At 39.3% G+C, this 13,568-nt stretch overlaps 1 protein-coding gene across 2 annotated transcripts in view; it reads left to right on the top strand.

Moving 5' to 3' along the window:
• The window catches only part of KCNU1 (potassium calcium-activated channel subfamily U member 1), a 152,212-nt gene that overhangs the window by 14,667 nt on the left and 123,977 nt on the right, over positions 1-13,568 (top strand). For both annotated transcript variants that reach the window (XM_045460866.1, XM_045460859.1), the window contains exons 3-7: positions 6,863-6,924; positions 8,007-8,097; positions 9,932-10,043; positions 11,028-11,103; positions 12,301-12,376. In XM_045460866.1, the coding sequence (XP_045316822.1) occupies positions 6,863-6,924; positions 8,007-8,097; positions 9,932-10,043; positions 11,028-11,103; positions 12,301-12,376 (417 nt within the window). The remainder of the gene's footprint in view (positions 1-6,862; positions 6,925-8,006; positions 8,098-9,931; positions 10,044-11,027; positions 11,104-12,300; positions 12,377-13,568) is intronic.

Here is a 13,568-nt window from a genome sequence, read left to right as displayed (position 1 = left end):
CCTCCAAGGTCTGCAACCTCAATTCCAAAGGGCACCTCTTTTAAGATCTAATGTTGATAATGCTGACCTCTTTTTCCTTTTTTGTTGGTAACTTTTTCAGTTAAGTTCTGTATTTTGAGATCATTGGCGAATCACATGCAGTTGAAAGAAATAAGATAGAGAGAGCCCAGTTACCCTTTACCCAATTTCCCCCAATGGTTGTATCTCACAAAACTACAGTGTAATGACAGCCAGGATATTGACATTGATATAGGCAAGCTACAAAACATTTCCATAACAAAGATCCCTCATGTTTTTGGTTTTGTTTTTTGTTTTGTTTTGTTTTGTTTTTACAGCCAGAACCACTTCCTTCCCATCTTAACACTCTTCAACCATGGCAACCAACAGTCTGTCTTATATTTGTTACTTTTGTGATTTTTTTTTTGTGAGTTGATTCATCCTTTTATTTTTTATTTTTATTTTATTTAAATTCAAGTCAGCACACAGTGATACAGTATAGTCTTGGCTTCAGGAATAGAACCCAGTGATTCATCTCTTATATATGATACCCAGTGCTCATCCCCAAAAGTGCCTTCCTTAATGCACATCACTCATTTAACCCCTTTTTGTTGATCTCCCAGACAACCCTCAGGGTGCAGCTTCTTTCAGTTGCTACCTCCCTATAACTCCCATATTGTCCTTCTACCTTTCCCATCCTCCGGTGCTGTTTATTAGATTTTTAGAATCCCACTAGAAACACTAATTGTAATTTGACCAAGTTTAATTACATGTTCTGTATTAGTGTTTTCATAGGAGGTCATTTCATCTCTTTCCTCTGCTTGATCCTCCTATGTTCTTACATTTCCCACATAACTGGCATTTTCTATTGTCTGCTAATCCTCATTCATGAAGATTTAGAGAATTCAGTGTCCCTCGTTTACTGTGTTGGCTGTTACTTGTGTTCTCTAGGTACACAAAACTATCTACCAAGTAAATTGGCGGTTTTAAGCCCCACTGTGGAAATCAGTCTCAATTTACTGTGTGTTTTCCCACACAGACAAACATGGGAGATCATGCTGTGGCCAGCAATTCTGCAAACAAAGCTTTCTCTGGAACAGGTCTCACATTTTTCTCTGACTGCTTTCCCGGATGCTTCTGGGAAAAAAATAGTGTTGCTGCTGCTAGCCAAGAGATTCCCCAGCAGTGATGGTGTGGCTTCAGAGTCTCCTCCAGGCCTCTCTGGCTTTGTGGCTTCACCTTTAGTCTGTGGGCTCAAGTGGAGGGCTTTCCACCCCACAAACAACCAATGCTTCCAGATTTTGCCCCTCCAACCCAAGAAAAATTTACACATCCCCTCGGAAATCCCTCCTAATATCTGTCTGACTCGGTGAACAGTGTTCACAGGATGTTAGCTCCCAGTGCCTACTTTTGGTTGGGTATACATTTTCCTGTTTGTTATATATTATTTCTGGATAATATTTTTTAGGTTTGTGGCATGAGGTTGGTATTTTTCTTAGTTTCAATGAAACTAACATTTTCTCTTTTGGGGTGGGAGGGGGGTTAATTTCTGCGGTTTAGAGGATTATAAACATACGGCCTGTCGTCATCTTTCTGGAAGCTTTGCAATATATGATTTATACTTGAAAAATCACTAAAGAGATTTAGTGAAAGAGAAAAAAATCATGCGTAAAGAAAAGAAAAAGATTTCGTGGAAGCTATTAATCGTTATCAATACCCTGAGATAAATGTATATAATCTCCCAATATCCACTCCCAACATCTTTTCTGAGCCTCAGAATACATTTCTAACTGCTGTTAAACCCACAGACTTAGTAATATCTCCATCAACACCTAATGTAAATGTTAAAATGGAGCTTATAGTCAATGGTGAGACCCCAAGGAAATAGATGCCAGTAACTCCCAGGTATTAAATAAGCTGCAATATTGTCACTTACAAAGCCGTTGGAAGAAAACCATTTGAAGCTCTTGGCTCTTACCCAATGACATGTAAAGTATGGTAAGTTAGTTCTTTATATATTTTGGATACTAACCCTTTATCAGATATGTCATCTGCAGATATTTTCGCCCATTCTGCAGGTTGCCTTTTAGTTTTGTTGATTGTGTCCTTCACTGTGCAGAAACTTTATTTTCATGAATTCTTAATAGTTTATTTTTGCTTTTGTTTTCCTTGCTTCAGGAGACATACATGGTAAGAAGTTGCTATGGTTGATGTCAAAGAGTTACTGCCTATGTTCTGTGCTAGGATTTTGATGGTTTCAAGTGTCACATTTAGGTCTTTAATCCATTTTTAATTTATTTTTGTATATGATGAAAGAAAGGGTTCTAGTTTCATTCCTTCGCATGTTGCCGTCCAGTTTTCCCAACATCATTTGTTGAAGAGACTCTTTTTCCATTGGATATTTTTTCCTGCTTTGTAGGAGGTTAATTGGCCACACAGTTGTGGGTTCATTGCTGGGTTTTCTGTTCTGTTCCATTGATCTCTGTGTGTACTTTTGTGTCCGTACCATACTGTTTTGGTCACTACAACTTTGTAATATAACTTGAAGTCTGGAATTGTGATGTCTCCGGCTTTGCTTTTCTTTTTCAAGGTTTCTTTGGTTATTTGGGGGTCTTTTTTGGTTCCACACAAATTTGAGGATTGTTCATTTCTGTGAAAAATGCTGTTGCTCTTTTGATAGGGATTCCATTAAATGTGTAGATTTCTTTGGGTAGTATAGACATTTTAATAATATTTATTCTTCCAATCCATGAGCATGGAATATTTTTCCATTTCTTTGTGTTGTATTTAATTTCTTTCATTAGTGTTCTATAGTTTTACTCAGTACAGGTCTTTCACCTCTGGTTAGGTTTATTCTTAGGTATTTTATTGTTTTGGGTGAAATTGAAATTATTATTGGTTCATTAATTTCTCTTTTTGCTGTTTCACTATTGGTGTATAGAAATGCAATAGATTTTTGTATGTTGATTTTGAATTCTGTGATTTCACTGAATTCATGTATGTATCAGTTTTGGCAGATTTTTGGTGGCATCTTTTGGGTTTTCTATATAGAATATCATGTTATCTATAAATAGTGAAAGTTTGACCTCTTTCTTGCCTATTTGGATACCTTTTATTTCTTTTTGTTGTCTGATTGCTAGGACTTCCAGTACTATTTTAAATAACAGTGGTGAGAGTAGACATCTCTGTCTTATTCCTGACTGTAGAAGAAAAGCTTTCAGTTTTTCCCACTAAGGATGATATTAACCGTGGGTTTTTCATATTTGGCCTTTATTGTGTTGAGGTATATTCCCTCTAAACCTAATTTGTTGAGGGTTGAACAGATGTTGTACTTTGTCAGATGCTTTTTCTGCATCTATTGAAATGATCATATGGTTCTTATCCCTTCTTTTATTAATGTGGTGTATCATGTTGATTGATTTGTAAATATTGAACCACCCTTGCAACCCTGGAATAAATCCCTCTTGTTTTTAATTTTTTTTTAATGTTTATTTATTTTTGAGAGACAGAGACAGACAGACCACAAGCTGGGGAGGGGCAGAGAGAGAGGAAGACACAGAATCCCAAGCAGGCTCCAGGCTCTGAGCTGTCAACACAGAGCCGGATGTGGGTCTTGAACTCACGAACCATGAGATCATGACCTGAGCCGGAGTCAGACGCTTAACCGACTGAGCCACCCAGGTGCCCCTGGAATAAATCTCCTTTGATCATGGTAAATGATTTAAGGAATTTATAAAACTCAACACCCAAAAAGCAAATAATCCAATTAAAATGTGTAGAAGACATGAATAGACGTTTTTCCAAAGAAGACATCCAGATGACCAAGAGACACATTAAAAGATGCTCAACATCACTCATGATCAGGGAAATACAAATTAAAACTGTAAAGAAATATCACCTCACACCTGTCAGAATGGCCAAAATCAACAACACAGGAAACAACAGGTGTTGGCAAGGGTGTGGAGAAAGGGGAACCCTCCTGCACTGTTGGTGGGCGTGCAAACTGGAGCAGCCACTCTGGAAAACAATATGGAGTTTCCTCAGAAAGTTGAAAATAGAACTGCCCTATGATTTAGCAATTGCGCTACTAGGTATTTACCCAAAGAATACTAATTCAAATGGGTATATGCAACCTGATGTTTATAGCAGCATTATCTACCATAGTCAAATTATGGAACCAGCCCAAGTGCCCATTGACTGATGAATGGATGAAGAAGGTGTATTGTATATATATACAATGGAATACTTGTCAGCCATAAAAAGGACTGAAATCTTGCTATTTGAAACAATGTGGATGGAGCTAGAGGGTATTATGTTAAGCATAATCAGTCAGAGAAAGACACTGTATGATTTCACTCGTGGAATTTAAGAAACAAAATAGATGAGCAAAGGAAAAAAGGGAGTCAAACCAAAAAACAAAAAAAAATTTTTAATAAAGTATATGTATTTATCTTGAGAGAGAGAGAGAGCAAGAGAGTGAGCACAAATGGGGAGACGGGCAGAGAGAGAAGAGAGGGAAACCCAATCAGGCTCCGCACTGTCAGCACAGAGCCCAACACAGGGCTTAAGCTCACAAACTGTGAGATCATGACCTGAGCCCAAATCAAGAGTCAGATGTTTAACCTATTGAGTCACCCAGGCACCCCACAAACTTTTAAATATAGAGAACAAACTGATGTTTACCACAGGGGAGATAGGTAGGGACAGGGGTAAAATAGGTGACAGGGATTAAGGAGGACACTTGTGATGAGCACCAGGTGATGTATGGAAGTGTTGAATCAAGATATTGTACACTTGAAAACAGTATAAAAACTTTAAAAAGCTAAGGTAAGTTGGAAATAGCAGAGGATTTTTGGAACAAGTTCTGTTGTTGCAGAGGTATGGGAGTGCTTCCCTCTCACGTCAAGCCTAAGGAAAGGCTTAAGAGGAACCACTCAGAATTTTCAGTCTGCATCTCTGGGAACTCTGAGGACACAGAGGACTGACATCTGGTTCGTTTGTGGAGAGGCGCTGTTGTTGGGCTAGCTGCTCTATGGAGGAGAAGTTGTCACACTGAAGATAGTCTGTCCTTTTACTATTTGTTGGGACAAAGAATGGTTGAGCTGTTCCACCTGCCAGATAGGGGTCACATGTGAGAGTCTTCTCTTGCCTGCTCAACTAGGCATCTGGAGGGGTAGGGGTTCCAGCAAAATAAAGGCATGTGGGATGTACTGAGAAAAGAATTGTGAGCAACCAGTTCAAGAACATGCTTCCACCCAATTTAAGGGAATCGCAAAGGGGACCCTTAGTGATTAAGTATTATCCAGACTGCAACCCTTCTGCCCTTTCCCCTTGCATTTCTGATCCCCTTTATTCAACTTTATTTTCTTAGCATGTAACTTCTAACATACCATGTAAGTTACAGATTAGTCATCTTTTTTTTTTAGTTTGTTTATTTCTGAGACAGAGACAGAGCATGAGTGGGGGAGGGGCAGAGAGAAGGAGACACAGAATCAGAAGCAGGCTCCAGGCTCTGAGCTGTCAGCACAGAGCCTAACATGGGGCTCGAACTCACAGACCACAAGATCATGACCTGAGCCGAAGTCGGATGCTCAACCGACTGAGCCACCCAGGCGCCCTGTAGTCATCTTTGTATTTTCTAGACGCTAAGATCCAAAAAGGCAGGGATCTTTGTACATGTTGTTCACTGATAGTTCCCAATCACCAGAATGGTATTTGGGTCATGATAGGTGCTAAAAAAAAGAAATGTTTGCCTAATTTGAATATGAATTGAATTGGTATCTCCAAAGAGCAATGGAATAGCCCATGCAAGTAAATATTAAACACCTCCCCTTCCCAGACCCCCACGGTGAGAGCATAGTGATCTAACAGCAGTCAAGTCCAGCGTTTCCTTCTCTGATCTCCCTTTTCTGTTCATTCTCTAACCTTGACCTACAATTCTGGAGAGGCTGGAGGTGGCTTAGTCAGTGTGCAACTAGAAACAAAAACTCAAAAAGGGTAAATAGGGAGGAGACTGACCTTTTTCCCAGTACAGGTAACCTGCCCAAGGAACACCTGAGCTGGAAGGGAGTAAAGCTTTAATTGTAACTAAAATTCAGTTTTACTATTAGTATTACTAACAATATACTGGACTGAACATAAAAAAAAATGGCTGGAAAACTATAAATGACTGGAGGAATGTTTGGTTACCTAAAGTTGACCTGAAAAGTCATGGAGGCTGCAAAAGGTTTCATCCAAATGCCTTGAGGGTTTGGAATGGGAAAACTTCTGATAACATTCCACCAGCTCTGCTTCTTCCATAAACCAGGCACATTCGCATGTTAAACGCACTCATATTCTTTTCCTCATTTACAGCACATTCCCTCCTGTCAAAATCCTGACTATCCTTTTACATGGACATGTTGGGACTGTTTCTTCTCCAGTATCACAGACATTTCAATTCCAGAGTTTATGTCCAATAGCCCTCATTTCCAGCATGTAATAAAGCGCCTGACACATTTAAAGCACTTAATAAATGTTTGATGAGTGAAGAAATGAATAAACGATGGGACTTCTTGAGATCAGAAAGCTTTATGAGCGGTAGGAGGGACAAACTTTATTCTAAAGTATATAGGAATGAAAATTACATAAGCAAAATGAGTGTGTGTCATTTATTGAAGACCTAGTAAAGGTCCAATCAGTTTCTCTTGAGTGAAAGAATGAATGAATTAATTCATGCATGCATGCATGCTAACATAAATGAATGTGTGAAAAATGGCTGCATATATAGGCAAGGTTAAAAGAGTAAACACAATTTTGTTGGTTTATTTATTCATCTATATATCAATAAAATTATTTGGTCCTTGTTTTTTTTTTGTTTTTCCAGATGATCCTTGTATTTGTACTAAGCATTGGGTCTCTCATAATCTATTTCATCAACTCTTCTGAGTGAGTAAAATCCCCAGTCATCCTTGTCTTCTGTGTCATTAGGTTGCCAGCTAATTTGGAATTTTCTGCCGGGAGTAATGTTTAATATGCTTTCAGGCATACACACATATAAACTCATAAAAAAAAAGGGGTGAGTGTTCCCCCCATGAAGCACTAAATCTAGTTTCACCGGAAAATGCATGAGTTTCCCTGCATTGTGCATTGCTACGGGCTGTGGTGCTGTATACACATCTATTTTAGAGTCTCTGAGACTAGAAACCTCCAGCTGTGGTCTCCACCCTTGGACCACTCCTGAGGTTGTTCTGTGTCTTTGGAATCCTTAAGTGTTGAAACAGAATCTTTATAGTTGTTTCAGGGTTTGTCATAGGTTTCAAACAACTTTGGATGGGTTTGAAGAAGGAACATGCTAGATCTCACCTGGGATAAAGGAGCAAGTTATTGTCTGCTCTTCTCTGAAGCCATTCTCATCTTCTATACCCAAGTTAGAATGGTTTCTTGGACACAGCCTAATCTAATCTGAGCTCCACGCTGATCAGCTGGGAATTACACTGGATTTCTAGCTGAAGTAAAATTGGTATTATGAGGCCACAGAAGTCAGGCAATTTTGGAAATGCTAGGGAAACTAGTAGTCTTTGCTTTGTGAACTCCCTACTGACCTTTTAGGAAATTTTCTTTACATTTGGGTTCATATCAGTCCATTTGACTTAGTGTAGGTCTGTATGAGAAGGGCACAGATGTCAAAATGTCCTGGCTGGGCAGATAGTTTTGCAAACCAAGAAGAACGACATAATCTCTGTGCATCTGAATCCTCATCGATAAAACAGAAATAGAACCAATAAACTCTATGAAAGGACGAACAGGTAATTGTCCTGTTATTTTCAGCTCCACATGCAGTCCTGTGGTTTTGTTTGTGCATACCTTTCCTCCCAAGGGAAAAGTAATTTCCTTAAAATGTGAACGTAAGTGTCTTGGATTAACCATTCATGGTGAATAAATAGAACATTGCCTACTCTTTATTTGGTCTTCTATAGTAAAACTTTTAAAATGTACATCTGTATAAATGGTTCTTATTTCTTTTCCAGCCCTGTTGGAAGCTGTTCTTCATACCAAGACAAAACCATCCCTATTGATTTGACTTTCAATGTGTTCTTTAGTTTCTATTTTGGGTTGAGAGTAAGTATCTATGGAAAGTGGGAGGAAACAAATGAACACAACAGGTGCAACGTAAAGAGGTCTTTATGTGCCTTAGTTGTACAATCTGCCTCTGTTTTCAGGCTCTACAGCTAGAGGGTGTGTGCCCTAACCTGTCCAATGTATAAAGAGGCATGAAAACTCTCCCTTGCACTTAACACTGTATCTAGGCCAAAAATTCTGGTGCAAATGAAAATGATTCCTTTGGATACCCTGTCACACTGTCCTCCTTATTGGCTTCCCAACCTACCACTGAGAAAACTTTACTAATAATCACAAGCTAGGAAACCTGAGGAACAGCCTCTGAAATGTCATTGGCTCAACCGATTCCACTGATGGGACATGTGCCATATAATTGTATAAAATACTTTAATACCTTTGTTTCATTTTTGTTACACTCATCTATTAAATAGTTCTATCATTCCATAGGCATTTATTGAGGATCCATCATAGGTCTAGATTTCAATGTATTTATCCATCACATGTTTATGGGAGACTATATATATGTGTGTGTGTGTGTGTGTGTGTGTGTGTGTGTGTGTGTGTGTGTGTGTATGTATATATACATGTGTATATATACGTATACACACACACAAACATATCTGTATTTTTATGACCTTCCTTCAAAACTTAACTCTGACCACACTGACCATCAAAATCTTTTTATAGTAATTTATCCCTCTATATATGCTTGCTTTCTTAATCCAAATAGGGAAGCTCATAGACACAGGTCTTGGCCAGCCAAACTTCGAGATAGTTGTACTTTTTCCATTAAGGGCCATTCTAAATCATGTATCTTTGTTCACAAGTAGGAGGCTTTAGGGGCACCTGGGTGGCTCAGTTGGTTAAGCGTCTGACTTCAGCTCATGTCATGATCTTGCCGTTCATGAGTTCAAACCCCGCATCAGGCTCTGTGCTGACAGCTTTGGAGCCTGGAGCCTGCTTCAGATTCAGTGTCTCCCTCTCTCTCTGCCCATCCCCCACTCACACTCTGTCTCTGTCTCTCAAAAATGAATACATGTTAAAAAAATTTTAGGAGCACCTGGGTGGCTCAGTCGGTTAAGCGGCCGACTTCGGCTCAGGTCATAATCTCGCAGTCAGTGAGTTCAAGCCCCGCGTCAGGCTCTGTGCTGACAGCTCAGAGCCTGGAGCCTGTTTCAGATTCTGTGTCTCCCTCTCTCCGACCCTCCCCCGTTCATGCTTTCTCTGTCTCAAAAATAAATAAACGTTAAAAAAAAATTTTTAAAGGAGGAATTATATAATTCTATATATCAGAAAGCTCTAAGAGCATCAATAGGTTCAAAGTGTTTATTCTGATGTGTCAGTGTTAAGATCTGGTGAGTAAAATGGGTTCATGTTCATTTACTGAACACCCATTAAAGGAAGTTCTTTGTAAAAAAAAAATTAGAGTTTATTTATTTATTTTGAGAGAGAGGGAGAGAGACTGAGAAGGGGAGGGGCAGAAAGAGGGAGAGTGAGAATCCCAGGCAGGCTCCATGCTGTCATCTCAGAGCCAGATGCGGGCTAAGAGATCATGACCTAAGCCAAAACCCAAGAGTCATGCTTAACCGACTGAGCCACCCAGGTGCCCCTGAAGGTACAGTCTTTATATAAATACATATTTATCTACATGTCTATACTAATATATATTCAAGTACATAGCTATCTGAATACACATGAGTGTGTTTGTATAGGTATGTAATAGATTGAGATCAAAGCTTCAGTTGAGTGAGATGAGTTAATAAAGCCACTGGTATGTTCATTTTTAAATTCTCGAGGGTAACAGAATATGGAGTCTTTTGTTTCCATTTCATAGTTTGTGGCAGCGGATGACAAGATCAAGTTTTGGTTGGAGATGAATTCAATTGTAGACATCTTTACCATTCCACCAACCTTTATTTCTTATTATTTGAAGAGTAACTGGCTAGGTAAGTGCATTGTGGGAATCAAGTGTAGTCTCTCAAAAATAAATAAATAACTTTAAGTCTTCCACTTTCACTCGTAAGTATCCTTCATTTCCATTTTTTAAATGACCTAAATGCCATTTAAAACCATTTTTCACCATGATTATATGATTTTGTAATATATTTTCAAAACCTGTTATTTTTTTAAACCTCAGTACCTGGTAACGTACCTGATGCACAGTAGGTGACACTGGTTATTTATTGTTTGTGGACTGATTCATCCACTGCCTGAGAGACAAGGTCCAAACCCCCCACCCCCCTGAGGCACCTATATGCTAGAATCCCACATGGACTGGAAGAGATGAAAGTCTCCACTGGTCTCTCAAAGCAATAAATCATCATATCCAGACAGGCTGTGACATGTTAGATATCTATCTAACTGCTTACTTTGTCTTTATGGGCAGTGCATGGACATTAGGTGGCTTCTATCAGTTTTTATGGAATTTTAGATTATTATTTATTACCTATCAAATATTCCTTGCTGTTGTAATTATCAAACTATGTAAAGTAAAATATCATGGGAAAGCTGAGGAACAGACCATAGAGATTCTACAATCAGGAGTTTAAGTGGTTAATAACTAATTTACTGTCTGTTCTAAAGAGGAATTCTATAGGGTGAAATGTGAGTAGTGCTTATTATATGCGAGGCCTGCTCCCACATGCTTTCTATGATTAGTTCAACAGCCCTATGGGCTAGGTACTTTTAATTCCCATTTTGTAGATGAGGAACTAGAGACGTGAAGGGAATTGCTTTAGATTACAACAGCTGTTAAGTGTCAGGGCCAGGATCTGAACTAGAGCTCATGCCCTTAAACCCGTGGCCTTACATTGTATGTGAGCATCTCAGATAGAAAGAAGGTAAGTAGTCCCGATTGTGTTACAACCCTGACTACTTCCGGAAGTGACCCTCTTCTTTTTGGCAGATTTGTCCTTTTGATTGCTTTGTAGGTTTAAGGTTCTTAAGAGCTTTGCGGCTGCTAGAGCTCCCTCAAATCTTGCAAATTCTCCAAGCCATCAGAACCAGGTAAATGCTAGCCCTGCCATAAGTCCTGCTTGCTTGCTGGTTTGGATTAGGAAATTAAAAATGTAAACTGAACCTTCAGCTCCTTTCCCATCGGAATTTCAGTGTAAACCCCATGAAATCCCTTACCTCCCAAGATATTATTCATCCCCTTACTCCTGTTGTATTAATATCACATGCTGACTAGGAAGTTGACAATCATTTGAGTCTGTTTTGTAGAGCTACATTGTGTAAGTCCATTTAGACTTTAATTCTGCCTCCTCCCCCCCAAAAAAAATTAAAATAAAAGCAATCCAAAGGTTTTGGTTCTATATACTTGCTATCATGAATCACATCTCTTCTATCTAGGAATGTGAGACAGTTTTTCTGACCATGAGACACCCAGTAGCAGCAATGAAATCGCTTACAAAAATAGAGCTGCCTAAATGTCTCAAAAAAAAAAAATTGCAAACTACCTTTGAGCAGCAATACTTCTAAAGTGTTATGCAGTTTGGTTTAATGTTACCCACTGAAAATCTTCATGCTTCTATGCTCTCCCCAGAAACATCAAATTTTATAGGCCAGGTGATTTCGCTGCTAGGCATTTGTGCATCATGGAGCAGTTGGGATTAGAAAGGGCTGTTCTTGTGTAACAGGTAACCCTACCTGAAAACCACAGAGATTTCAGCTAAACTCTAGAACTTTACTTAGGACATAGGAGCTTGTCCAATCCTCTTCACTGAAAGAGCCTGGTATGAATTTAGCGAGACATTTCTGTGATCTACTCAAAATTCCATTTTGCAGACCCATTCTCTGGATTCCCAGGACACTGCACTTTGTACTGTTACTTTAGACAATGTGGCAATCTATTAAATTTAGTTTATGATGATACATATATATTTGTAAAAGCAATATAATATCAGGCTGGTGGATAGCATAGCAAAGTGTAAAATTTTTGAACAAGCGTGTGTGACTGGATATGTTCAGAACTGGGCATCTCAGACTCTAATGTGCATATGAATCAAACAGAGGATCCCTACAACAATGCAGATCTGTAGATCAGGGGTGGGGGCTGGGATCCTGCATTTCTAATAATGCTCTCAGGTAAGCGTACCATTGCTTCTGGCCCATGAACCACACTTAGAATAGTCGGATTTTAGAGGACTTGTGTTGTTCTGGAATCTGTCTGAACCTAGCAACTTTTTGTCTTTCTTCCTCTAGCAGTTCAGTGAAGTTTTCCAAACTGTTATCAATAGTCCTCAGTACCTGGTTCACTGCTGCAGGATTCATTCATCTGGTAAGCATTTCCTCAAACTCTCAAGTGTTTCTGGTCAACATGAACATCTTTTCTTTAAAAAATGCAGACAGACCTTCTGAACTCCTGTCTCTTTCACTGTAACCAGTGTGCAGTTTATCTTTTCACCTCCCCTTTCTTGGTCTTCTGCACTCCCATATTCTCCACAAATACGTGTTTCCTACACTCAAGGTATCTATGTTCCTTCCTTCAATATTCAAAACTTGCTCTTAAGAAAGGATCTAATAAGCTTACACTTCAAAATTATAAGCAGTAGGTGAACCTTATTGTTGTATCTTCATAGGAGTCTCAGCATTTAAAAAAAAAAGTCAAAGAAATGAAAGCAGTGAGAAACTGTCACACTTATGAACTAGGAGAGTTGTGGGACAAATTGCTAGGTTACAAAGGGGAGCTTTAGGGCTTTCTCAGTTCTTCCAAAATCCATCTGCATATATAGCTGCCTCCTTTGCCTGTAGGAGAGGCTCATTTTTTTTAAATTTTTTAAAAATTTATTTATTTTTGAGAGAGAGAGAGAGAGACAGCTTGAGTGGGGGAGGGGCAGAGAGAGAAACAGAATCCCAAGTAGGCTCCAGGCTCTGAGCCATCAGCACAGAGCCTGATGCGGGCCTAGAACTCACGGGCTGTGAGATCATGACCTGAGCTGAAGTTGGATGCTTAACCGACTGAGCCACACAGGCATCCCAGGTGCCCCAAGGCTCGTTCTTATCCCACATAATCAGAGTTACAATAAATGGATTTCAACGATAAGGAACAAACTCTTGGACTTCATTGCTTGAGGACAGTTGAGGAGCAGTCATTGAAAATGCAGAAATTGAAATAGTGTGTTGAAAGCAAAGGTCTTTGAGAAAAGGAAACAAAACAAAAAGCACAGCAGGAATCTTTTTCACTTGAGTCCTCTCAAAATTAATTAAAGCATTAATGGTAAAATGGAAAAAGAATTTTAAAGTTACCATCTTCAGCTGATCAAGAAAAATGTCAAACACCAAATGCAAACCATGATCTGAGCCTTCAAGAAATCTGAAACCAGCCACATCCCTCCTCCATCCTCAAGCAGGAGAGAAATTTCCTTGAAAGAAGATCACAGTAGTACGAGTGGATCCCTGGATCTAGAGGGTTGCACCTGGGTGCATGGGCCCGCCATGGGAGCAGCAATCATCAGTGTCTTTCTGGAGAC

The sequence above is a fragment of the Leopardus geoffroyi genome, chromosome B1, assembly GCF_018350155.1.
Source record: "Leopardus geoffroyi isolate Oge1 chromosome B1, O.geoffroyi_Oge1_pat1.0, whole genome shotgun sequence".
Lineage (NCBI taxonomy): Eukaryota > Metazoa > Chordata > Mammalia > Carnivora > Felidae > Leopardus > Leopardus geoffroyi.
Note: the sequence above shows the minus strand (reverse complement) of the source record. Positions and strands in the feature narration are given on the sequence as shown.